This window comes from Carcharodon carcharias, chromosome 10, assembly GCF_017639515.1.
Source record: "Carcharodon carcharias isolate sCarCar2 chromosome 10, sCarCar2.pri, whole genome shotgun sequence".
Lineage (NCBI taxonomy): Eukaryota > Metazoa > Chordata > Chondrichthyes > Lamniformes > Lamnidae > Carcharodon > Carcharodon carcharias.
The window spans coordinates 40851283-40877237 of NC_054476.1; the positions used below are offsets into that span (position 1 = coordinate 40851283).

Consider the following 25955-nt stretch of genomic DNA (forward strand, 5'->3'; position numbering starts at 1 on the left):
ACTTCAGTTAAATGGACAGAACAGAGAAGCTGGGATTTCTCTCCTTAGTGACAGAAGGTTAAGGGGACATTTTAAAGGAGATATTCAAAATTGAGGGCTTATAATCAAATAGATAGGGATAACTGACAATATCGTCTGTAATTAGAGGACTCAAATTCAAGATAATGGACAAAAGAACCAACAGTGAGATGAAGAGAATGTGCTAACGCAAGTTATGATCAGCAATGTAAGGGTGGAGGAAGCAAATCCAATAATAACTTTCAAAAGGGAATCGGGTATATAGTTGTGAAGGAAACCCATTTCAGAGCTATGAGGAAGAACAGAGGCGTGGGAGAAATATAACTCTTTCACATAGTTAATACAGGCACGATGGGCTGAATGACCTCCTTCTGTGCTATATGATTCTATGAATTGAGCAAGTTACTAATACTTGGTTTGGAAAAAGCAATGTGTGCTGATGCCAATGTGATGGAAATTTAGCTTGCAAGGCTAATAGTGGAGCCTCCATTCAATTGTGCTGTTGTTTTTTTTAACATGCAATTCACCCAAAAATGGCATAAGTGACAAAAATTGTGGAATTCTAAACACAATATACACTCAACACAAATTTTGCACTAGTTTTTTAAAAAAAACATCATGCCAGAAGCCAGCACTGTCCAGAGAACAGGCCACACTCCAGTCACTATTGGGAGCCAATTGCACTTGTTTGCAGGCTGTCACAGGTTAATATGTTTTTTTGCAGAGCAAGGATGCAGGCACATTTTAAAAGATTTTTAATTTTTTAAAATTTAAGAAGAAACTGACTACCCCAATATAACCTGCAAATGGTTCTGTGTTTTCCTTATCATTTTTAAGTCAATTAAAATCAAGTTACCTGTGTGTGGTAAATTAGCAGCCCTTAAAATGTTTTATTTTTTGTGAAATCCCTTTTTAACTCTATTAATCAAACAGCACCAAGCTCCCACTCTTAAATAAGCCAAGGAATATTTTAAAGCAAATTTTAAAACAATGACCATTTCAAAACATCTGGGCCATGATTTTTAGGTCAGCAGGCAGGCATGATTGGTGGGCCCGAGATTGACTGGGCAACGGACCGCCGACCAGGATCAGCCTCCGACCGCGAATTCGCACTGGCTAGCCAGTTAACGGCCAGCCAGCATGAAGCATGTGCTAAAAGGCTCGGCGCTGCCGGGGTGGGGAAGGGAAGAGGGCAAGCGCTGAAGTCAGTGTGGGTGCGGGCGAACGCTCACAGAAAGCTCCCTGAAGGTAGAGAGCTACCTCGGAGCTGAAGGCCTGAACAACCTAAAGGAAAGGTCACAGAAACTGTAAGATGTGTCCCGGCTTCATAATCAGTCACCTGAAAATGTAGGTAATGAAAATGCTATCCACAGAAATTTATTTTTATTTCAATTTATCACGGAAACTTCATCCTGCCTTTGAATGAGGTTTCCTGAAAAAGACAAAGGCCGATTTGCTAGCTCGCAACCATAATGTTGAACAGGCAACGGAAAATCTGTTAATTGCACCGTTGATGGACTTAATTGCTCTCTTAATTGTCAGGTGCGCTTCCGAGTTTACCACGTGCCCGCCAAGTGAAATATCGTGCGAGTGCGCAATGACATCTGGTGACCGCTCAACATCATGATGCTCTATTTCACATTCAAGCGGATTGGGCACGTACCCACCAGCTTAATGAAAAATTCTGCCCCTGATTTTGCAGGTTCATGGCAGATTTTGTGTTCAGTGATATGCAAATAAGTTTGTCAAAACCTGAGAAGGAAAAGAAATGCTTAAAATGATTGCTGATTGCACCCAAAGTGGAATCTCTACCCCAAGGTGCGCAGCCTCATACTTTCCTGAGTGAAACTTAAACATAGCTTCACTTGTTTACAAATTAAATGCAAACTTATATTGGCATGCTTTAAAGGCAGTGACTGGCAAGTGTTTGGGCAATTGGAATCAAGTTGTAATTGCGATGCATGGCTTTAAGTAATGCACCCCAGTTATTTGGAAACTAGATTTATTTGACTGTTGCCTTGCATTGCAAAGCAAATCAAGGCTAAATGTTGCATGTTGGTTATTGTGCTCAAGAGCAGTTTTGTTCTGTTAGTTAATGGTTTTTAAAACCAATTGCATTACAGAAACTGAGTACTTTTCCACTAATATGATGCCAAATTGGTTATCTAAAGTTAGTTTTTTCCATTGTGGCTGTCAAAGGGTCTTGGCACAAAACACAGACTGCACCTGAAGTTGTAAAAGTTAATCTTGTGCAAATGGGAGGTTGTGAACATGCATGTGTTGTTGCCGCCTTGTTCCTTTCATAGAATTTGCCCAGAGTTTCTAATCTAATGCTGTATTAACTGATGCTAAATTACAGCATCAAGCTTCACATCACCATTCTTTAAAAAATAAATTGTAAAATGCAATACATTAGGATAAGATTGCAGATGTTATTCAGTTAGACATTAACAATTTGTAAATTTATCTTCCTTGGCCATAAACATTAGAATTAATTTCCAGATTCTAGCTAGCCAGGTTTGGACTACAGCAGTCCTGTGCATTTGCATGTACTAGAATAAGCTACCAAATCCTGACCTCATAATGGAAAGCATGATTAAAATTCAAATGTGTAATGTGAGCAAACAAAGGAACAAAATTGGTGCTGTCATATTGCTCTTGTACTGGAAAACATAAGTGGGAAGCAAGCCACAAAGTAAGGCCATTCTACAGTCCTTCAAGTATGCCAATTCAAGCATTTGATATATTTTTTTAATGCGTTTAAATCCTGATCTGGATGGGCTGTTCAAACATTCTGAACTCGGGTGTCTTAAGAGAGTCTTTCAAAAGCAGCATTTTTGTTTCTATAATAAACGCAAAATACTGCGGATGCTGGAAATCTGAAAAAAACAGAAAATGCTGGAAAATCTCAGGTCTAACAGCATTTGTGAAGAGAAAGAAAAAGAGTTAACGTTTCAAGTCTTTATGACTCTCCTTAGAGCCAATGAGAAGTAAACATCTAACAAAATTTATACTGTTTAAGGGGGGTGGTGGAGCAGGTGAAGCTGGATAAAAGGCCACTGATAGCTGGAGGCTAAGAAGAGATTGGCAGAGATGCCATGGAGGAAAGGACAAAGGGGTGTTAATAGTCGTACTAGCTAAAGGAGATGCTGATGGTGGCATTAAGGTAAGAAAGTAGAATATAATAATAGCAGGACAAGGGTAAGCACTCTGGAAAGAACAACATGAACAAGTGCCAGCCCTTGTGGAGTGAGGTGAGGGGACGGTGGTGGGGAAAAAAGATTGAAAACAGGATAAAAGGTGGGGATAAAACAGTGAATGAAAATGAAAATAAATAAAAATAAGTGGATAAAAAAATTTAGAAATTAAAATTAAAATGAATATTGAAAAAAGGGGGTGAGGATGGAAGAGAGAGTTTTGTTTTTGTTTCTATAACTTCCTTCCAGCCTAATTGTAAAATAGGTGCTGTCAATCTAAAGTATATCCATTAAAATAAGTCTGCAATTCAAGTTTTCTGAAGATCAAGGAGTTTACTTTGTAAAGGTAGTGAATACTGACCACAGTTATAACTATCATAGATTAATGCTCTTGTGGGGATTCCAATTCCTTAGAAAATAATTTGCATTTTTACTTGTAAATACAGGTTCCTAATGTTCCTACAGTGCTGCAAACTCCCCCATGGGTAGGGCAAGGAGGTAGCCAGAAAGGGAATCAAGCCCACATTGCTGGCACCAATCTGATCCACACAGACCATCCAGACAAATGGAGTTTCTAGTTGGCCATCAAGTCATTGGAGTGGGACTTGAACCTGGAGCTAGAAGCTCAGAGGCAGGGACACTACCCACTGAGCCACAAAACCTCCTTTTATTTCACTATCTGAAATATTTAAATTAAAAGTGAAGAGATTCCGTGCTTTTAACTTGCTGCTTTGCTCTCTGAGGAAATTTTGATGTGATTGGCTGCTTACCCTTGCTGGCAACACTGCTGTTGAAACCTGGAGACCCCTTTGATTTAGTGGTAGAAAAGGGTTCTAGCTTAGTTATCCTTTCCTGGAGGTATAACCACTCAGTTCTGTTACTATTCATGTAAATCTTTTTTGCACTGTAATCATGCTTCAGTATCCTTTTTTATTATATGGACTTCAAAAATCCAAGTGTGATCTAACCAAGGTCTGATACAAGTTTAGCATCATTTTTCAATTCTGTCCTAACGGGATAAACTTTTATTATGACTTTATTCACCTGTGTCAGAACTTGTAGTAATTTTGTGTATTAATGCTTCCAAGTAATAAGTAACCTTATTTTTCTTACCAACATGTAATATATCTCACTTATTTATGTTGAAATTAATTTGCTAATTATATGCCCGCTTTATAAGTTTAACGTTGTCTTGCAATTTATTGTAGTCTTCCTCAGTGTTGACTATCTCCAATTTGAAGAATCTAAAACACAATTTCTAAATTCCAAATCATTAATATAAATTGTGAACAGCAGTGATCCTTGCGGAGCCTACTTCCCATCTTCTGCCACTCAGAAAAGCTACCCTTCCCTTGCCTTCTGTCTTTCAGGCATCTAGCTATCCATTCTTGTCCTTTTGACATGGCTTGCTCTGACCTTTATTCTTTAGCCAATTATGTGGTACCTGCTCAGAGGCCTTTTTCAAATCTAGGTTTTGCAGGGTTGATTGTAAACCACGTTTGGGTTTGGGAGGCTGTTGCATGCAATGATTATCCCTTTTGAGCATTCACTGCATAATTTACAGAATTCAGCTGCTTTGAAACAGTACATAGGGTTTAGTGACTTGATTTCAATCAACACGACTGAAGTGTCCCAATAAGTATATGAATTGTTGCTGAAGTAGTTTTGCCATTACTGATGCACCATCAGTCCATCTAATATTTGAAGGTTAAATAACAAACATTTCCTGGAGCCTTTCATTATATATGGCAAGTCAGACTTAATTGATAACGATACAAAAAACAAAATTGTTGGAAAAGCTCAACAGGTCTGACAGCATCTGTGGAGGGAAAGACAGTTAAAGTTTTGAGTCCTTATGACGACTCTTCAGAATTTTTATGTCTGTTTTCTTGTATTTTGACTTGCTATAACTTTGAGCCAATTTCCTATTTGAAGGCGGAGAATGGTGAACTATCCCAGTAAATGGTTGATAAGCACATTTAGCGTGAACAATATCCTTGCCGTCCAGTTTTCAAATTAGTTTGATTTCCATCTGGTTTCTGACAAAGTTGTAAGTATTAAATTACGTTTGACCTTAATCCCACCCAATTTTTTATTTATTTATTCATTCATGGGATGCAGGCGTCGCTGGCTCAGCCAACATTTATTGCCCATCCCTGATTGCCCTTGTTCAGAGGGCATTTTAGGCCAGGCCATGTAAGGACAGTAGATTTCCTCCCCTAATGGACATTTGTGAACCCAGATGGGTTTTTATGACAATCGGCAATGGTTTCACGGTCGTCATCAGACTTTTAATTCCAGATTTTTATTGGATTCAAATTCCACCATCTGTCGTGGTGGGATTCTAATCTGAGCCCCCAGACCATCCACCCCTGGGCTTCCGGATTTCCAGTCCAGTGACAATACCCCACGCTACCGTTTATAGTAGTTTTTTTACATTATTTATCACTATTGAACAAAAACATTAGAGGAAATAAAGATCTTAAGTGCTTGAGTTACCTTGTTTGGCAATAAACATGATCGCATCTGCTTGATTTTACTGTAGATGTGGCTGTGTTGTGGCAGGATATCCATAGTCACTTTGGATTCTGTTTTAACTGCAACAATAATTGTGGCATATGTTATATGCTTACCTACTTTTACCAGATTTACTGCTCATCAACTAAGTGTCTTGCACTAATTGATATTACTTGCAAGAAACTAGATGCCATGGTCCTCATGTTTTTAAAAAATAACTTACTCATCAGGAAAGAAGCAGGCTCTTTCAGATCAATACTGTTATACTTGTTTTCTTTTCACTCTGTGGAGGGGGTATTATGACTGGTATCTATATTGGGGAATTAAGCTTTTTCCAATTTGGCCATCAGTCGCATGCATCAAGGGCTCCAGATACAGGCTGAGCATCAGTTAGATACACAGTAAAGCTCCCTTTATTCTTCTGGCTTACTGATCAATCTCTCAGTGATGATACACTTAGCCTCACTGTCTGTGTTTATCCTTAAAGAGAAAGCAAGTTTGGAGGATGGGGCTGTCAGGAGTTGAACTAGGCTGTTCATAACCTCATCACCTGTGGAACCCTGAACTGAGTTTACCACCCAGCCCTGTATTTTCTCCATTACGAAGAAAGTCTACCTTAACTTCCACCATTCCTTATCGCCTCTAAAGCTGTCCTAATCTGTGACCTATCCTCTTGAGCTTCAACTTGCCTTAAAACTCTGTCCATATTAATACCGAGCAAATCTAACCCCTCGATCAGCCTGCATTTACTGACTTGTATTGGCTCCCAAACCTTTGCATTGCATTATTTAAAGTTCTCATCTTTATGTTTTAATCCCTCCATGCCCTTCCCTATCACTTCAACCTCCTCCAGTCCTACAACCTACCCCCTCCAAGGACATTCAATTCCTCCTGTGCATCTCTTTCCTTTTGCACTACCATCAATGGCCATATATTTAGCACCTAGGGCCTACACTCCAAGACTCCATCCTTAAATCCCTCGACCTTTCCTCCTCTGAGAACCCCCGTTAAAGTTCACATCTGATCAAGCTTTTTGCAATCACCTGGACCCTCTTGACCTTTTATTCTTTGACTCTCCATTTACCTTTCATCGATTTCTGAAGCACTTTAGTACGTTTCACTACATTGAAGGTGCTATATAAATGCAAGTTGTTGGTGACCTTGTCTGTGTAGATCAGCAGTAGATCAAAGGTTGCAACATGTTTCATGTGTGTATGGATAAACCTCAGGAGAATAAGCAGTTTTATTTTGTACTTAGAAAAACTTGACTTGTTTGCATCCTGGAGGGCTCACATTGACTGCTTTCTGCTCATATGGACTTTAATGTTTTTTTTTGTTATTAAAATTCATGCTATGGAGAGACTTATTTCTCTCTTTAGCAAATTATGAATAATCCATTTCAGTGGGACCAAAGGATATCTGATCGTTTTTTGTAAATATCCAAACTCATGCAGGATAGCAAAAAATGTTATTTTTTTGCACATGACCATGGAAACATTGTACTTCTGATTGCAGGATCTTCAGTTGCAGTAAATCCTGTGAATGCAAGCATCCATGCTCTAACATTGGCTGTCTACGATCTGTTACAACTGTACCTGAGTTCTTTTGGCAGAAACACAGGTGCAGCTGGGAATCTACCACAGAGTACCAAATGTACAAAGGAAGCGCAGACCACCACAGAACACCTGCAGTTTACGCTGTTTGCAGCACATAGGATTCCAGGGGCATGGGTCAGCAGGTGGGTATTGAGGGAAGCCTTTCGTACTACCTGCATCATTTTTTCAGAAATTAATCTGTTCTGGATGTAAAGCAAATCTAAAATATAAATGAATGGGTTAACGTGGATGAAATGCTTTTTTAAAAAATTGAAGGTGAGACACAATTGGGTTACCTGCTGTGCTGTTCAATTATGTGTGTTCTATTTTAGTATGGGAATTTTGACCTAGATTTTGAAATCTCTTCTGAATAACCCCTGCCAGAAAGATCTATTGCTTGAAAATCTAGAGCAAAAAATTATGCTACGAGCCCTGGGTGTAGTGTTGGAATTCGGTCTATTTAAAGTAGGACCCACTAGAGCTTTGAAATAACTTCTATCATCCTAGCTTCTGTTTGGTGTCTTCTCCTAGTTTTGGTGTGTATTTAAAATTGTAATAACAAATGAAATGAATTTAACTCACAATTGGAAGTGCCAGGTAGCCTCCACACTATCAAAAATACAAATTAAAAGCATTACAGAATTTTAGTGTACCAAATGTCCTCATGCACTTATTTTATAAGTCTTGCCAGTAATTTCCCTCTTTCTTCCCCCGCCCCAGAATTTTATCTCTGGCCTGGGAGCTCCACAGGCAGGCTAGTGAGTGTAGAGTAGTGCATGCTTCCAGGCCACTTCCAGTCTATTCAAAAACAAAATACTGCATATGCTGGAAATCTGAAATAAAAACAAAACATGCTGGAAAAACACAGACCTGGCAGCATCTGTCCAAAGAGTTGATGTTTCAGGCTGATGAACTTTCATCAAATGTTAATTCCAATCTGTTCACCCCATTGTGGGGTGGCAGAGACTTCACTTATCGCTTCATCACTTGACACTATTCACTGTAAATCTTGTAAAAAGACACTTATTATATTTTCAGAGTTCATGTTTGGCTGCTTAATTCTCTTCCCCTTCTTGGTGTGGATTATTGCATTTATGCATCTGATTGTGATGATCAAAAAACCATAATGGGAGTTATGGGTCTCCGAACAATAGTCAGGATGTGGGGCACAAGATACACCAGGAGATAGAAAAGGAGTGTAAGAAAGGCAAGGTTACAGTAATCATGGGGGATTTCAATATGCAGGTAGACTGGGAAAATCAGGTTGGTAGTGGATCCCAAGAAAAGGAATTTGTGGAATGTCTACGAGATGGCTTTTTGGAGCAGCTTTTGGTGGAGCCCACTAGGAAACAGGCAGTTCTAGATTTAGTGATGTGTAATGAGGCAGATTTGATAAGGGAGCTTAAGGTGAAGGAACCCTTAGGAGGAAGTGACCATAATATGATAGAATTTACCCTGCAATTTGAGAGGAAAAAGCTGGAATCAGATGTAACAGTATTACAGTTGAATAAAGGCAACTACAGAAGCATGAGGGAGGAGCTGGCCAGAATTGACTTGGAGATGAGCCTAGCAGGAAAGACAGTGGAACAGCAATGGCAGGAATTTTTGGGAGACACAGCAAAAATTCATCCTTAGGAAGAAGCATACTAAAAGGAGGACGAGGCAACCATGGCTGACAAGGGAAGTCAGGGACAGCATAAAAGCTAAAGAGAAAGCATACAATGCGGCGAAGAGCAGTGGGAAGCCAGGGGATTGGAAAGCCTACAAAAACCAACAGAGGACAACTAAAAAAGAAATAAGGAGGGAGAAGATTAAATATGAGGGTAAACTAGCCAGTAATATAAAAGAAGATTGCAAGAGTTTTTTTTAGATATATAAAGGGTAAGAGAGAGGCAAAAGTGGACATTGGGCCGCTGGAAAGTGACGCTAGAGAAGTAGTAGTAGGGAACAAAGAAATGGCGGAGGAACTGAATAGGTACTTTGCGTCAGTCTTCACAGTGGAAGACACAAGTGACATCTCCAAAGTTCAAGAGAGTTGGGGGGCAGAGGTGAGTATGGTGGCCATTACCAAGGAGAATGTGCTAGGAAAACTGAAAGGTCTGAAGGTGGATAAATCACCTGGACCAGATGGATTACACCCCAGAGTTCTGAAGGAGATAGCTGAAGAGATGGTGGAGGCATTAGTGGTGATCTTCAGGAATCACTGGAGTCAGGGAGGGTCCCAGAGGACTGGAAAATCGCTAATATAACCCCCCTGTTTAAGAAGGGAGTGAGGCAAAAGATGGGAAATTACAGGCCGATTAGCCTGACCTCAGTCATTGGTAAGATTTTAGAGTCCATTATTAAGGATGAGATTTCAGAATACTTGGAAGTGCATGGTAAAATCGGGCAATGTCATGGTTTCGTCAAGGGGAGGTCATGCCTGACAAATCTGTTAGAATTCTTTGAGGAGGTAACGAGTATGTTAGACAAAGGAGAGCCAATGGATGTTATCTACTTGGACTTCCAGAAGACCTTTGACAAGGTGCCACACAGGAGGCTGCTCAGTAAGATAAGAGCCCATGGTGTTAGAGGCAAGGTACTAGTATGGATAGAAGATTGGCTGTCTGGCAGGAGGCAGAGAGTGGGGATAAGGGAGTCCTTCTCAGGATGGCGGCTGGTGACTAGTGCAGTTCTGCAGGAGTCAGTGTTGGGACCACAACTTTTCACTTTATACATTAATAATCTAGATGAAGGAACTGAGGGCCTCCTGGCTAAGTTTGCAGATGATACAAAGATAGGTGGAGGGACAGGTAGTATTGAGGTAGCGGGAAGGCTGCAGAAGGATTTGGACAGGTTAGGAGAATGGGCAAAGAAGTGGCAGATGGAATACAATGTGGGCAAGTGTGAGGTCATGCACTTTGGTAGGAAGAATAGAGGCGTAGACTATTTTCTAAATGGGGAGAAAATTCAGAAGTCTGGAGTGCAAAGGGACTTGGGAGTCCTAGTCCACGATTCTCTTAACGTAAATTTACAGGTTGAGTCAGTAGTTAGGAAGGCAAATGCAATGTTGGCATTTATTTTGAGATGACTAGAATATAAAAGCAGGGATGTGCTGCTGAGGCTTTATAAGGCTCTGGTCAGACCACATTTAGAATATTGTGAGCAATTTTTGGCCCCGTATCTCAGGAAGGATGTTCTGGCCCTGGAGAAGGTCCAGAGGAGGTTCACGAGAATGCTCCCAGGAATGAAAGGCTTAACATATGAGGAACATTTGAGGACTCTGGGTCTATACTTGATGAAGTTTAGAAGGATGAGGGGGGATCTGATTGAAACTTACAGAATACTGAAAGGCCTGGATAGAGTGGACGTGGGGAAGATGTTTCCATTAGTAGGAGAGACTAGGACCTGAGGGCACAGCCTCAGAGTAAAGGGAAGACCTTTTAGAACCGTGATGAGAAGAAATTTCTTTAGCCAGAGAGTGGTGAATCTATGGAATTCGTTGCCGCTGAAGGCTGTGGAGGCCGAGTCATTGAGTGTATTTAAGACCAAGCTAGATAGGTTCTTGATTGGTAAGGGGATCAAAGGTTATGGGGAGAAGGCGGGAGAACGGGATTGAGAAACTTATCAGCCATGATTGAATGGTGGAGCAGACTCGATGGGCCGAATGGCCTAATTTCTGCTCCTATATCTTATGGTCTTATGATCAGGCTTATTGTATTTGTGTGTGGCACTGATGGTGCTTGTCTCCTGTGAAGGTGCTTGGCACATTTTACCTTGTTAAAAGGCATTATATAAATACAAGTTGTTCACTAGTGTCTGGTTGCTGGTGAATTTTCCAACTTTACTTTAAACTTCAAAAAATTCCAGCCGTACTGTAACTAGTGTTAAATGCAAAACTAGCTAGAGGAGTTGATCCCCCGATTTTGAATTGACCTTTGGTGAACAGAACTGCAGTCAAATTGTGTTGCTGTGTTGCAGAAAAAGTTCATTCATATTGTAAGATGTGCAATATAATTGTTTTATATGCATTTTCTCTGTTTAACGTGATTTTTGGTGTTTTATCCATTGTATTGCATTAACTATGTGCTTTCTAAGTAATAACAAAATTTACTGCAAAAAAACAATGAAGAGCATTTTCATTCCATTATGGGCAGGTTGTGTTTGACAAGTATTTCCTCTGCACTGCTGTTTAAAATGAGAAACATTTTCCTTTAGAGCAGTATGATTATCATAAATGTAACACACACCATTGCAGTGTAGTAGGCAAAGTTAGAGCTGGGGATTTTTAAAAAGTCCATTTCCATTGTTTGTGGCACAAAACCTGACTTCAGCATTTTCCTTTCCCAGTGTCCAGGTTGACCACATTAAGCATTAGAGTTGAAGCCCTAGCATATGTAGTGGCAGAAGGGTGTTGAATTTTGTTACTATATCTAAAGGGCTATAGTACCCCAGTGATGAATACCATAGTATTTGGCTCCACAGTTTATAATTTACTGAATTCGAGCACAAGGCTCAGTTTTGTCCTATTACTTGAACAACTTTGAAGTGGTCAGGCAGAGGGTAGGGTCCTGTGACCACATGATGACATTTGAGAAATAAGTAGTGTGCACTTGGAGCAGTAGAGTCAACTGTGCTCACTTAGAAAAAAATGGCACCAGGTTTCCATTTAACAGGATTATTAGTTGTTTCGATGAACTGAGGTATGAGATCAAATGCTTTAATAGCTTGACCCCGAATTTTTCTGTTTTTTTTAATATAATGCTGCTTTTATAGTGAACTGCAAAATTGTTTCTAAACTATCATCTTGAAGTACTGATTTAGATCTAGCTCCCCATATCCCTTACCAAGAATGTATGGGGCTGACCATTCATAAAGCTCTAAAATGCAGAGATTCAACATTTTTGTGAGAGGTATTTTTGTAAATACCTAATTTCAGCTGCACAGTTGGCAGCATTTTCATGATTCATGTTGGTCAAACCACATTCTGACAGTGCCCTGGAAGGCAAGAGTTTGCTTAAGTATTTCACCTTAACATATAAATTCAAATTTGGGGCCTTTACTACTTGTACTTGATCCAATTTACACAAATGGTTTTCCCATTTAAAATTGCTATCCATGGGAAAGTACACTGATCTGGAGTATTGGGATCTAAATATATTGCATTATTAAACTTGCGCAGCAGGAAACTGCTATGTGAGGAAGGAAGTAGGCTAAGCCAGGAAAAAGTTGCAGGAGAGTTTCTTCTGTTTCATTGCATGCCCTGCCCCTCATCCCCTTCCCAGCTGCCTTACATATCACCATGATACTCCATTCAAAAGCTTTTTTGGCAGAGGTCTGGGAGTGTGTCACTTTCCTCTCTCCCAGGCTAGGGATTTGCACCCACCCAAAATATGTTAACAAGGGGATTGGTATCACGTGGTGGGAACTTGAAATGAGAGTTTTGAAAAAGACTTAGAAATTGTCGAGTAATTGCAGTTCACATTTGAACTATAATGTTTTGTGACTGACCATATCTATCATGAGATTCTTATACTATATCGCAGTTGGTTAGATGTTCTTAATGCACTACATTATATGTAATACTGTATAATTTTCACTTACAGCCCTATTAACAATTTAATTTTTTTTCCAAGGCTAAAACTGTCAGAAATGTACTTCATTTAGTGTAACTCTGCTGATAATTGGTGCTTGTTTTTTTCCTCAGTTTTGAGAAATACTTTCTAATGTGTTCATTGACACACAATGGAAAAGATCTTTTTAAACCAGTGCAATCTAAGAAAGTTGGGACATATCGCAGCTTTTTCTACCACATCAAGTGGGATGAACTGTGAGTATTTTCTTTGCTTTTATGTGAATTAAATGGGGTCCGGTAAATAAATCAAAATTGGAATAAAATGTTAGTCGGAAATTGCTACTTTAGTCAATCTGCTCGACTGTGACTCCCTGGTGGAGTAGAAGTGCACACCTGCTGAATGTTTCTGCAACCATTTTAGAAATGCATGCAACTTTAATTTTTTTCCTATTGAAGTAGCATTGGGTTGCCCTGATGGTCTTACAGGTTAAAAACATTAGCTGGTGTAGTACAAAACCATAAAGAATGGGAAGTTGCAGGTTCAATTACTATATGCTGAGATATTTTACACCAGCTGGGGCACTACAGATGGCCTCAGAATCTGTAAAATTTGCTGAGAAGAAATTAGCCATGGTTCATGTTCATGCTCACTATTCAATAGCATTTTGCTAGAAAGTTCACGTTTGTGTGTTGGGTGAGGTCTGGTTTGGGCTCAGCTTTAATACCGTCGAATCGTCTGCTTTGCTGACCGTGCAGGCTCATGTGTGAAGAATGATCAGCTGGATAAAGTACCAAAAAGACAGCCATAGAACCATGATATGAGAGAGTAGAGTGGGGTGGGGGAGGTTGCGGGATATGGAAGAAAAACAAGCTCATGTTTTAGTTCTGTTGATAGCTATTTGGCTAAGAGATGAATTGGAACTCAAAGATATCTTCTGGGTTTTAAATAAATTATGATTCTTGTTCACGACAATTGACATACTACTTTACCAACTGTTTTAGTTTTCCTTTGGCCTGAAGGCATAACTAGTTGCAAGTGTGTTGTCAGTATCGAAAGCTGAAATGTTATTCTTTCCTATCCATTTTAAGTTGCAACCTGCTACCTATAATTCAATATTCCAAAAGCATATTCATAATTTACTGACGACTTCCACATTTGCTCAAAAATATCAGGTTTATGATTTTATTTAAAATTCACATGTTTAAATGAGATTTTCTTATGCTTTTAGCAAATTGTTGTAAAATGTCAGTGCAGCTTGACCTTCGATGCTGTTTTGGGGTGATGAAAGTACAGATGGGAAAGAGAGGATAACTTGGTGGAAGTGATGATAAATAGAAAAATGAGTGAAAGTCAATTCCTTGTGACAGATGACTACTCCAGTTGGGTGCAGACTGAATGAATCAAAATGCTCTCATTGGCAAATTAGTCACTTCTATTGAGTTAATAGGGGATGTTCTCTAAAGTCACTTTGCGAGCTTTTGGCTAGCTACCTGTGGTTTTCTACTATTTTCTGCTGAAATAATGCCCAGATTTTGAACAAACAAAAGGTTTAAAAAGAACTGTGGACAGATATCTATGGGCTTCCTTTTGATCTAGCAATGTTGTGTAGTGAGAGTTATCAACCTGTATCTTCAGTGAGCACCAGTTCAGCTGTTTTCTTTTAAATAATTGGTCATACTTCAGGTTTCATTTCCCTGAACTTGCTGGCAGGTGAGAGCACTAGTGTGTTCAGTGACAAAGGAGTTGCTACCATTCATGCTTGGGAAAGTATGCAGAATTGCACTGGTTAAGTTTTAATGTTATCGAAGATAAACGTGCTATTTCTCCCAACGCGAAGCATGGAAAAGCGATTTGATAAAATTCCTTAAAGGTTGAGCAGATTCCCTGGTAATAGCTGGAAAAACTCAGCAGGTCTGACAGCATCTGCGGAGAGGAATACAGTTAACGTTTCGAGTCCGAATGACTCTTCATCAGAACTAAGGAAAAATAGAAAAGAGGTGAAATATAAGCTGGTTTAAGGAGGGGTGGGACAGGTAGAGCTGTGGGCCAGTGATAGGTGGAGATTACCAAAAGATGTCATAGACAAAAGGACAAAGAGGTGTTGACGGTGGTGGTGTTAGCTAAGAAATGTGCTAATGGGGACATTGAGGGTGGAAAGCAGGATGAGCAAGGGACAGATAGCCCTAGTGGGGGGTGGGGGGGGTATCGAATCGAAATAAGCTAAAAGGTAGAGATAAAACAATGGACGGAAATACATTTAAAAATAATGGAAATATGTGGGAAAAGAAAAATATATATAAATTATTGGAAAAAGAGGGTGGGGATGGAGGAGAGAGTTCATGATCTATAGTTGTTCAACTCAACATTCAGTCCGGAAGGCTGTAAAGTACCTAGTCGGAAGATGAGGTATTTTTCTTTTCCCACATATTTCCATTATTTTTAAATGTATTTCCATCCATTGTTTTATCTCTATCTTTTTACCAACACCAAAATGTTTGTATAACAAAGTTCAGGTTTCCCTATGAAATTGATTTACCGTATGTCTCATTTGTTTTTTTTTGGCAGAGGAGTTTTTATTCCATTCCCATCAAGTACTTTTGTCATCAGAAAAGTAACTTAAAATCAGATTTCAATTTATCAGTAGAGACAATATTGAAATTCTTGAGATAATTGTCATTATCCATTTTTCTACAGCTTCCAATCTGACTAATCTAGTAGCTTCACAATGCTTAAATAAGTATTGTCTGCAATATTTATATTGCCTTAACAACCTTTTGATTCGTTTTCACCTTCCAGAATCAGCTTCCCTGTTCAGATTACACAGTTGCCCCTTGAATCGTTACTAAGTCTTAGTTTGTATGGAGTTCTAAATCCTTCAGCAGCTGGTTCGCCAGATTCTAACAAACAGCGGAAGGGACCAGAGTACCTTGGTCAAGTCGCCATGCCTCTCTTTGACTTTAAGCGGTAAGAATCATTTCTCCTTTTCCCTCTCATGGAAATGCTATGCTAGATTGTGGTCCAACGTACAACAATTTGGGGAAGTGCCTATCTTCACTGTATATTATATTTGACACTTAAACATTTTTCCTCTTGTATCTCTTTTCTCTCTCTTTCTCTTTCATGACAAGGGTGTTGACAAGTGGAACAAAACTGCTTAGCCTATGTACATCTATCCTTGTGAATCCAAGTGGTGGGACTATCAACAAAAAAGGGAGTTCAATGGAAAGAATTGTATTGCAAGTGAGTTCAGCTGTTTGGTCAGTTAAGTCCTTTTGGCAGTTCAAGCTGAGAGATTTAACATCCTAAAGCTGTTATATTTTCAGCTCAAAAATATACTTTTTCATACAACTCTTTTTCTACTTATTAAGTTAGCTGCTGACTTAATGTTTTCCAATATCATGGGGAGCAAGGTTTGTTTAGAGGCAAATTAAACACTAAAAGACTGGATGACTGTAACTAAACCAAGCTCTCTGACTATTGAACATCCAAAACTAGATATCGATGAGACCAATTATGGGGATAAATATCTCAGCTGAATGTAGTCATTTGATGAAAGACTGAGGAAATTTATATTGTTGCAGGTATCCCATCACAATAACCATGTTAAATTGACTACAAAAACAGAATTACCTGGAAAAACTCAGCAGGTCTGGCAGCATCGGCGGAGAAGAAAAGAGTTGACGTTTCGAGTCCTTATGACCCTTCAACTGAACTGAGTGAATATTAGGAGAGGGGTGAAATATAAGCTGGTTTAAGTTGTGGTGGGGTTGTGGTTGTAGGGACAAGCAAGCAGTGATAGGAGCAGATAATCAAAAGATGTCACAGACAGAAAAATAAAGAGGTGTTGAAGGTGGTGATATTATCTAAATGAATGTGCTAATTAAGAATGGACAGCAGGACACTCAAGGTACAGCTCTAGTGGGGGTGGGGTGGAAAGATTAGCAGGGCATAAAAGATATAGATTTAAAAATAATGGAAATAGGTAGGAAAAGAAAAATCTATATAAATTATTGGAAAAAACAAAAGGAAGGGGGAAGAAACGGAAAGGGGGTGGGGATGGAGGAGGGAGTTCAAGATCTAAAGTTGTTGAATTCAATATTCAGTCCGGAAGGCTGTAAAGTGCCTAGTCGAAAGATGAGGTGCTGTTCCTCCAGTTTGCGTTGGGCTTCACTGGAACAATGCAGCAAGCCAAGGACAGACATGTGGGCAAGAAAGCAGGGTGGAGTGTTAAAATGGCAAAGGACAGGGAGGTTTGGGTCTTTCTTGCGGACAGACCGCAGGTGTTCTGCAAAGCGGTCGCCCAGTTTACGTTTGGTGTCTCCAATGTAGAGGAGACCGCATTAGGAGCAACGAATGTAGTGGACTAAGTTAGGGGAAATGCAAGTGAAATGCTGCTTCACTTGAAAGGAGTGTTTGGGCCCTTGGACGGTGAGGAGAGAGGAAGTGAAGGGGCAGGTGTTGCATCTTTTGCGTGGGCATGGGGAGGTACCATAAGTGGGGGTTGGGGAGTAGGGGGTGATGGAGGAGTGGACCAGGGTATCCCAGAGGGAACGATCCCTATGGAATGCCGCCGGGGGTGTGAAGGGAAGATGTGTTTGGTGGTGGCATCATGCTGGAATTGGCGGAAATGGCGGAGTATGATCCTTTGAATGCGGAGGCTGGTGGGGTGATAAGTGAGGACAAGGGGGACCCAATCATGTTTCTGGGAGGAAGGAGAAGGTGTAAGGGCGGATGCACAGGTGATGGGCCGGACACGGTTGAGGTCCCTGTCAACGACCATGGGTGGAAAACCTCGGTTAAGGAAGAAGGGGTTCATGTCAGAAGAACTGTTTTTGAAGGTAGCATCATCGGAACAGATGCGACGGAGGCAAAGGAACTGAGAGAATGGGATGGAGTCCTTACAGGAAGCGGGGTGTGAGGAGCTGTAGTCGAGGTAGCTGTGGGAGTCAGTTGGCTTGTAATGGATATTGGTGCACAGTCTATCACCAGAAATTGAGACAGAGAGGTCAAGGAAGGGAAGTGTCAGAGATGGACCGTGTGAAAATGATGGAGGGGTGGAGATTGGAAGCAAAATTAATAAATTTTTCCAAGTCTCGACGAGAGCATGAAGCAGCACCGAAGTAATCATCGATGTACCGGAGAAAGAGTTGTGGGAGGGGGCTGGAGTAGGACTGGAACAAGGAATGTTCCACATAGCCCATAAAGAGACAGGCATAGCTGAGGCCCATGCAGGTACCCATAGTCACACCTTTTATTTGGAGGAAGTGAGAGGAGTTGACAGAGAAATTGTTCAGTGTGAGAACAAGTTCAGCCAGACAGAGGAGAGTAGTGGTGGATGGGGATTGTTTGGGCCTCTGTTCGAGGAACAAGCTAAGGGCCCTCAGACCATCCTGGTGGGGGATGGAGGTGTAGAGGGATTGGACGTCCATGGTGAAGAGGAAGCAGTTGGGGCCAGGGAACTGGAAATTGTTGATGTGTTCAAAAACAGTTCCTCTGACATGTCCTCCTTCTTCCTTAACTGAGGTTTTCCACCCACGTTCGTTGACAGGACGCTCAACCATGTCCGGCCCATCTTCCCCGCATCCGCCCTCATGCCTTCTCCTCCCTCCCAGAAACATGATAGGGTCCCCCTTGTCCTCACTTATCACCCCACCAGCCTCCGCATTCAAAGGATCATCCTCCACCACTTCCGCCAACTCCAGCATGATGCCACCACCAAACACACATCTTCCCTTCAACCCCCCCCCCCAGCGGCATTCCATAGGGATCGTTCCCTCCGTGACACCCTGATCCACTCCTCCATCACCCCCTACTCCTCAACCCCCACCTATGGCACCTCCCCATGCCCACGCAAAAGATGCAACACCTGCCCCTTCACTTCCTCTCTCCTCACCGTCCAAGGGCCCAAACACTCCTTTCAAGTGAAGCAGCATTTCACTTGCATTTCCCCTAACTTAGTCTACTGCATTCGTTGCTCCCAATGTGGTCTCCTCTACATTGGAGAGACCAAACGTAAACTGGGCGACCGCTTTGCAGAACACCTGCGGTCTGTCTGCAAAAAAGACCCAAACCTCCCTGTCACTTGCCATTTTAACACTCCACCCTGCTCTCTTGCCCACATGTCTGTCCTTGGCTTGCTGCATTGTTCCAGTGAAGCCCAACGCAAACTGGAGGAACAGCACCTCATCTTCCGACTAGGCACTTTACAGCCTTCCGGACTGAATATTGAATTCAGCAACATTACATCTTGAACTCCCTCCTCCATCCCCACCCCCATTCCGTTTCTTCCCCCTTCCTTTTGTTTTTTCCAATAATTTATATAGATTTTTCTTTTCCCACCTATTTCCACTATTTTTAAATTTATATCTTTTATGCCCTGCTAGTCTTTCCACCCCATCCCACTAGAGCTGTACCTTGTGTGTCCTGCCATCCATTCTTAATTAGCATATTCGTTTCGATAATATCACCACCCTGAACACCTCTTTGTTCTTCTGTCTGTGATGTCTTTTGATTATCTGCTCCTATCACTGCTTGCTTATCCCTACAACCACAAACCCCCCCCCGCCGACCTCAAACCAGCTTATATTTCACCCCTCTCCTAATATTCACTCAGTTCTGTTGAAGGGTCATGAGGACTTAAAACGTCAACTCTTTTCTTCTCCGCCGATGCTGCCAGACCTGCTGAGTTTTTCCAGGTAATTCTGTTTTTGTTTTGGATTTCCAGCATCCGCTGTTTTTTGTTTTTATCTCTATGTTAAATTGACTGATGGTTCTCTCTGCATTTGTGTGATAGTACATTCAAAACAATGTTGACCAACTTGGCCCAAGCTTTTTATGCTCAAAGGTCGATGTATTCAAGTAGTACCTACTCTTTTCCACAAACAAACTTGACGGTTTAGGATTTTTTAAATAAATATTTAAAGAAACATTTTTACAGTGTTTTATCTAATGAACTGATTTATTCTATCTCTGTTTCCCTTTGACAAGTTGATTGTGAAGCATTATAGATTCAGCTGTAATAAACTGGGTGCAGCTGCTTGCATTGAGAAATGATTGTAATGGGTAAATTTGGTCACAAGAAATGCTCAAAACATGGGGGTTTTCTTCATGGGAGGTGACCTGGGATGGGAGGTCCAATTGAGGTTTTCAAGATTGAAGTGTTTTGAGAGAGTAAATGGTGAAAGATTGTTGCTAGAAGGACAAATGGGAAGTTCACTTTATTCATCATACTCCCTAAATTCAGAGCTATTAGAACATGAAATCTTTCATTGAGGCAAAAATGTTAAAAGTTCCATAAAAGGAAGTTAGATAAATTTTTTTAAAGAATTCTGGGAATTGGGAGTAGAGGGAATGGCACTGATGAGAAGCCCAAGTCTAGAAGGGGTTTGTGACCTTTGAAATAGTTGAGTTTGAAAGTAGAAAAAGAGTGGATGAAGGTTTTGGCAATAGATGCGTGGGGCATAGCAGAGATTGATGATATTAGTGAGCTGGAAGCAGGCTGTCTTGATGGGGAAGAAATGGGGTTGAATGTTCTGCTTAGGATCAGGAGTAGTAGAAGGGATGCTGATGATGCATGCAGTATAATTTGGGATAACAGGAAACTGATTGTGTGTCTGACTAATAGTGGTTTTGCTCTTGGATAAAATACAACCACTGTCACCAATAAGGAGATTAACTTTGAATCATTTCAGAACTTGAGAGGGAAGGGTTAATTGCCTCCAACATTCCCAATTTCCAACATAATTGACAAGTCAGAAGTGATAAGTTGTTTTAATGTGTGGATTTTTATTCAGTATAGGTAAAACTTGGCACATCTGAGCAGTAGTATCAAAGGAAAACAGCATTCTCATTACACCCGAGGTAGAAAAGCAATCTGCACGTGTCTGCTCCCAATGGTTGTGCTCCAGGCATTGTCTCACCATTCAATGTGTCATGGGCATATGTGATCTTTCCACCAGCCCATCCTTCCTCAAGAGTTCAACTGCGGGACAGACTCAGTCCTCTGGCTGAACATCTCTACTCTCTCTGCTCAGGAATCCTTTCTTGGACTTTGCTGTGTAAAGAAATTATATGGAAGCCAGCTTAAGCTAAACGTCAACTTGGTGTTATTTGATTGGACTTTTTAGAAAAGTTGCCCTGTACCCATCTGTCCACCCAGGCTAGGGCTGAGCCTAAGAATCTCTGACTTCCCACACTCAGGCTCCTTTCAGCTTGTAAACTTTCTAATGCCAAGCTTGACTAAAGAACATGACAGCCTTGGTAATCAGTTATTTTTTTCTCAGCACCATTTACTTCTGAGCCTGGAATTCTTTTAGTTTAGTTCTTTTAGTTCTTGTACAGCAGCCTATCTGTGTTCCCATTCGGCTTGAATTTCTGCTGATTCCTTTCAAACTTTTCAGGCCAAAAGTGATCAATGAAGGCCAACCAAGTCACCCTTCAGCCGCTTTTAACCAGAGTATATCACAATAGGAATTAAAAAAAATATAGTTCGGCATAAGCATCATCATATTGCACCTAGTGAAGACACTCTAATTTACAATCAGTCAGTAATAGTACTTAAATTAGATCTCACTAATTAGCAAGAAAGCCAGATGTAGGGATTTCCCAGGATTCTTGCTATAGTATTATAAGCCATTGTAGGAGTTATTCTGAATATGAATAGATGGACAGGAGTGGGACCAGATGACACCGGTTCACCTCAGCTGGGCATGATTGACCTCGTCAAAGGGTGCAGAGATTGAGACCGATAAGGAAGGATAGAGCACGGCTACATAGAATTTAACTGCATTAAACCAGATGATGTCACTGTAGCCAGGGACAAATTTTAACTTGGTTGCCCATAAATTTGCGAAGTAAAATTTGCTTGTGTATTTTGGACTAATTGTGCACATCTAGCAAAGTTTTTTTTTTATTTGGCTTTTATACACCTTAGCTTTAGATTTTCATTCAACTCTGCACAGAAAATAATGATAGCTGTCTGTGTTGTCTCAGTTGTGATCAATATTTTACCAGGATGTGAATGCAAGGGAACTCATCTAATTAAAGCATATTTTTCATATTTCATTATATAGGAGCACAAATTGTTAGAGAACCCGCACTGTCTGCATTTGGTAGCTTTCATGGTGGCCCTCTGCATAAATTCCTGGCAAAAGACGCATACTGGTCAAGGTGTAGAATCCTGAACTTTGGATCAGCTGAACTGCCACAGCTGTCTTTTTAATACAAACATTATCTTTTGTCTGCTTTATGTACAACAGATAACAGTAAGAAACAGATTCTAATATGTTGTTTCATTTTTAATTTAGGTGGACTTTCCATCCTTTGCCTTTGATATTGTCTACTGCCCTCCACAACCCAGCCGAGTGGTTGAGCTTGGGTTTGAAACACTGGATCAAGGTTTCCAGAAACAGCTTCTTGAGTTGTTTGCCAAAGATTTGACATTTGAGTAGGTTTTCCTGTGGGCACATTTTTGATTTCATTTTGATTTTGTTACCATATATAGGATCCCATTGAAGGCAACATGTTTAGAAGTTCAGTTTATAAAGGTTGTGTTAATTTAGGTACACTATTGCATGTTCTGAATAAACGAAATACTACAACTGTGGTAAGTGGTGTTCATAAGATACTTTGAAACTGCAGTTATTGGTTTGTTAAATAGAGGTGAAATAGTATCCAGATGTACTGGCCCAAGTTTCAAAAATAAATTATTTCAAAGTTTTCCTTGGTTGATAATCTCAAATTCATTTAATGAAGAAAACGCTTTTTTAAATCTCGATCCTGCAAAGATTAACCCTACTTCAAAAAGGCAGAATGTATGTTAAGCTGGCTTCCTTCAAGGACAAAGAAAAGTGGGCCACTGTCCAGAACACTCTTAGTAAAAACAGCATATTAAACCAGACAGGCCAGAATGTCCCAAGTTCAGTTTCTGGTCTGCTGAGTTAGCTGATCTGAAATGGATCAGTTGTAGAACAAAAACAGACTCCTGAGCTAGAGGAAGGAAGAGTAATTGGAGCCAGGGATAAATTCACTGCATCATTTTCCAAATTAAAGGCCAATTTCTTGTAACAGAACTACTGCATATCTATTTCCTTCCTTCCTTCCTTCCATTTTTTGTCGTCATGGGTGATATCAGTAATTTTTTCTAATAAAAATGGTGCCAAACATTGAGCAAACATTTGAGTTCTTTAGAATTTCCTGATATGATCATTGTAATGTGAGGGACTGATCTGGAAATGTATACTGTATTTAAGCCTGCTTGAAATCTGCACAGGTTCCTACATGCTACATGCTATTGACTTTGGGTAGGATTTCTGCTTTGCAGTTTATCTATGTAATGCTTCATCTTGCTGTGAGTGGCTAAATGTCCTGATTTTAAAAACCTGATTAAAAACATGAAAGATTATAATTATTTTAAATTTCAAATATGAGTTAGATGCATCCAATGTGGCTCCAAATATGTTGCCTTAATTTATGTTGTGCCAGCAGAATAATTGCAGCAGCTCTCCAGTAATCATCTTAAGTAGAAATTCTTCTTGCATGTGTGTAGATTGAGTGAGTGTTTATGACCCTGGGGTGGTAATGTATTGTGCCACATTGTGTCCTTGACCACATATGTAAGATCTTGGCGCCTCAGCTCGCTCTCACTCTCGCTAAGGTAGTCAGTGTAAGGCTTATGTAAAATGTATCAGTATGCATCAACTGCCAGTGTCTGAAATAATTTGCATATTTGAAAAGACTACTTAATTGTGTACATTAAAAATACAACAAGTTTCAGCAACAAGAGATCGCTTAAGACTTATCTCTATTGCAGAGATGCATGGCTATTATGCATGGCTACTTGCAATTTGGCCCTTTTTAACTGCTAGTCCTTGGCGTTCTTTTTTAACTGACTCCAGTTTTAATGTAAACAGGTGCTTCAAGACTATTTGATCTCTTGTGAAATTAGTAACACTCCTGGGAATGAGCATCTGAACAGAAATGCATAACGTAACAGTATGAAGTTAATTGTTGGTTGTTTTTCCTCAAACAGTTGTCACAGCAAGCAGATGTGTACATTCCATTATATTTTACCTTCAGTAGCCTATTTAGTGCATTTCTGCTGATGCAAATTGAAACTATGGGGAACTGCTTAATCAGTGTGTCTGGAACAAATCATTACTTTGTTCTGAAGTGTATCTAGGACTCAGATTTCCTGAGTTAAAATGCCAAGACTTTCCAGATGGAGTCAGTTGAGGCCATCAAACTTGATATGTTGTTGTTTCTGAATGTTTTGTAGAGACCCCTGCTGGGGAGAGCAGGTGTGGGGGCATTAATTGGATAGCAACAGGATGGATTGTTAATGCCTTCTATAGTCCAGGAGCCTCCCAATAGTTGTTGTTCTAATTCTTCTATAAAGACCACCTGGGGGACACATTCCTCAGTTATAGCCAAAGAATTGTACTGCAGCAAGCTGACACCTTTGATAGTAAAGAATAACATTTGGTGGGGAACTGATTGGCTTTTATTGTAAAATGCATTTAAAAAGAGAATAGGGAAAGTAATAGTCCTAACAGACTACCTTTTTTTATACCTACAGACTTTCCAAGGCAGATAAAGGACTGTTGTGGGATAAGAGACAGTATTGTTTTTCCCACAGTAACAGCCTTCCTAAGATACTTGCTAGTGCACCAAGCTGGGACTGGGATACTCTACCAGAGATCTACTCTCTGCTCCATCAATGGACACCACTCTCTCCTGTCGCTGCCCTGGAACTACTGGATTCTAAGTGAGCCTTTTATTTAAAAAAAAAACTCAGCTGCATTATAAGCCTAGTTTTTCCCCTGCCTGCTGCTGATAAACATCAGCCAGAGGCACTGCTTCTGTTTACTGAGCAGTGTTTTCCAAACAGAAGCCTGCATCTGAAATACTCTATACTGATCTGTTCTCTATTCAGTCAGTGCGAACATGACAGCTCGGTAATAAAGCCGGTGCTGGTCGAATCATTTGTCAACAATCATTATTCTTGTAAGAGCAAAACCATCTAGTTAAGATACTAGAGGAACCTCCTAGAGCTCTGTGTCCCAGAATGGCCCAGGGCTTTAACAGTAGATTGGAATGATGGTGTAAAAAAAAACTCCATTGTGCTCTTTGTGTCACTTTTATTTTTCTTGAAGGAACTGTATCCAAAATAAATAAAGATGGACAAGTAACTGCCATACAATCAAAATCCGATCAGATCACGTGACTCAAAAGAAAACTTCAGTCAAGTTTTTTGGGGGGTTGGTGGGTGGGTGTTGGGTCATGCACGATCATATGTACCAAGGATTCCTTTGAACTATTCAAGTCGCTTTGAGGAAAAACAAAGCACTGATAAATTTGCACCTGCATATTTTGTAAGTTATTACTGATTCCATCACTTTTAGTAGCCTTGAATCCCTCATCTCTCAATCTAGGAGCACCTTGTGGTGACAATGGCTACAACAACTGGATGGTGACTGTCCTGCATGGAACAGTATCATACCAAGGAGTAAGCATCCCCAAAAAGAGGGAAAAAGTAAGCTGGCAAGGAAGGAAGAAGAAAGGGAACAATGGGATGTACATATGAAATGCATTTTAATCCCATGAATTAAATGGCACAAAAGTATTTGAATCATGCCTAGTGATTTTTTAAACTTATAATCACAGTTCTTTGCAGTTAGTTTTCTGTTGTATCTGCAAGTTTTGATGGTAATGGTATTCTGAAGAATATAATTTGACTTGGAATCTTAAATACAAGATAATACAAATACTCGGAATGGGCAGGTTCTCTTAAGAGGAAAGGTTGGACAGCCTAGGCTTGTATCCACTGGAGTTTAGAAGAGCAAGGCGTGACTTGATTGAAACCTTTAAGATCCTGAGGGGTCTTGACAGGGTCAATGTGGAGAGGATGTTTCCTCTTGTGGGAGAATCTAGAACTAGGATTCACTGTTTAAGAACATGGGGTCGCCCATTTAACACACACGTGAGAACTTTTTCCTGAGGGTAGTGAGCCTTTGGGAACTTCCTTCCTCTAAAAGGCAGTGGAAGCAGAGTCTTTGAATATTTTTAAGGCAGAG

At 40.3% G+C, this 25955-nt stretch overlaps 1 protein-coding gene across 3 annotated transcripts in view; it reads left to right on the forward strand.

Moving 5' to 3' along the window:
* pik3c2a (phosphatidylinositol-4-phosphate 3-kinase, catalytic subunit type 2 alpha) overlaps positions 1-25955 on the forward strand; it is a 140425-nt gene that overhangs the window by 82802 nt on the left and 31668 nt on the right. For all 3 annotated transcript variants that reach the window (XR_005944163.1, XM_041196872.1, XM_041196873.1), the window contains exons 11-16: positions 7248-7470; positions 13014-13136; positions 15679-15846; positions 16011-16122; positions 22188-22327; positions 24458-24646. Coding sequence is in view for 2 of the 3 variants with exons in the window: in XM_041196872.1 (XP_041052806.1) it covers positions 7248-7470; positions 13014-13136; positions 15679-15846; positions 16011-16122; positions 22188-22327; positions 24458-24646 (955 nt within the window). In the remaining variant the exon portion in view is untranslated. The remainder of the gene's footprint in view (positions 1-7247; positions 7471-13013; positions 13137-15678; positions 15847-16010; positions 16123-22187; positions 22328-24457; positions 24647-25955) is intronic.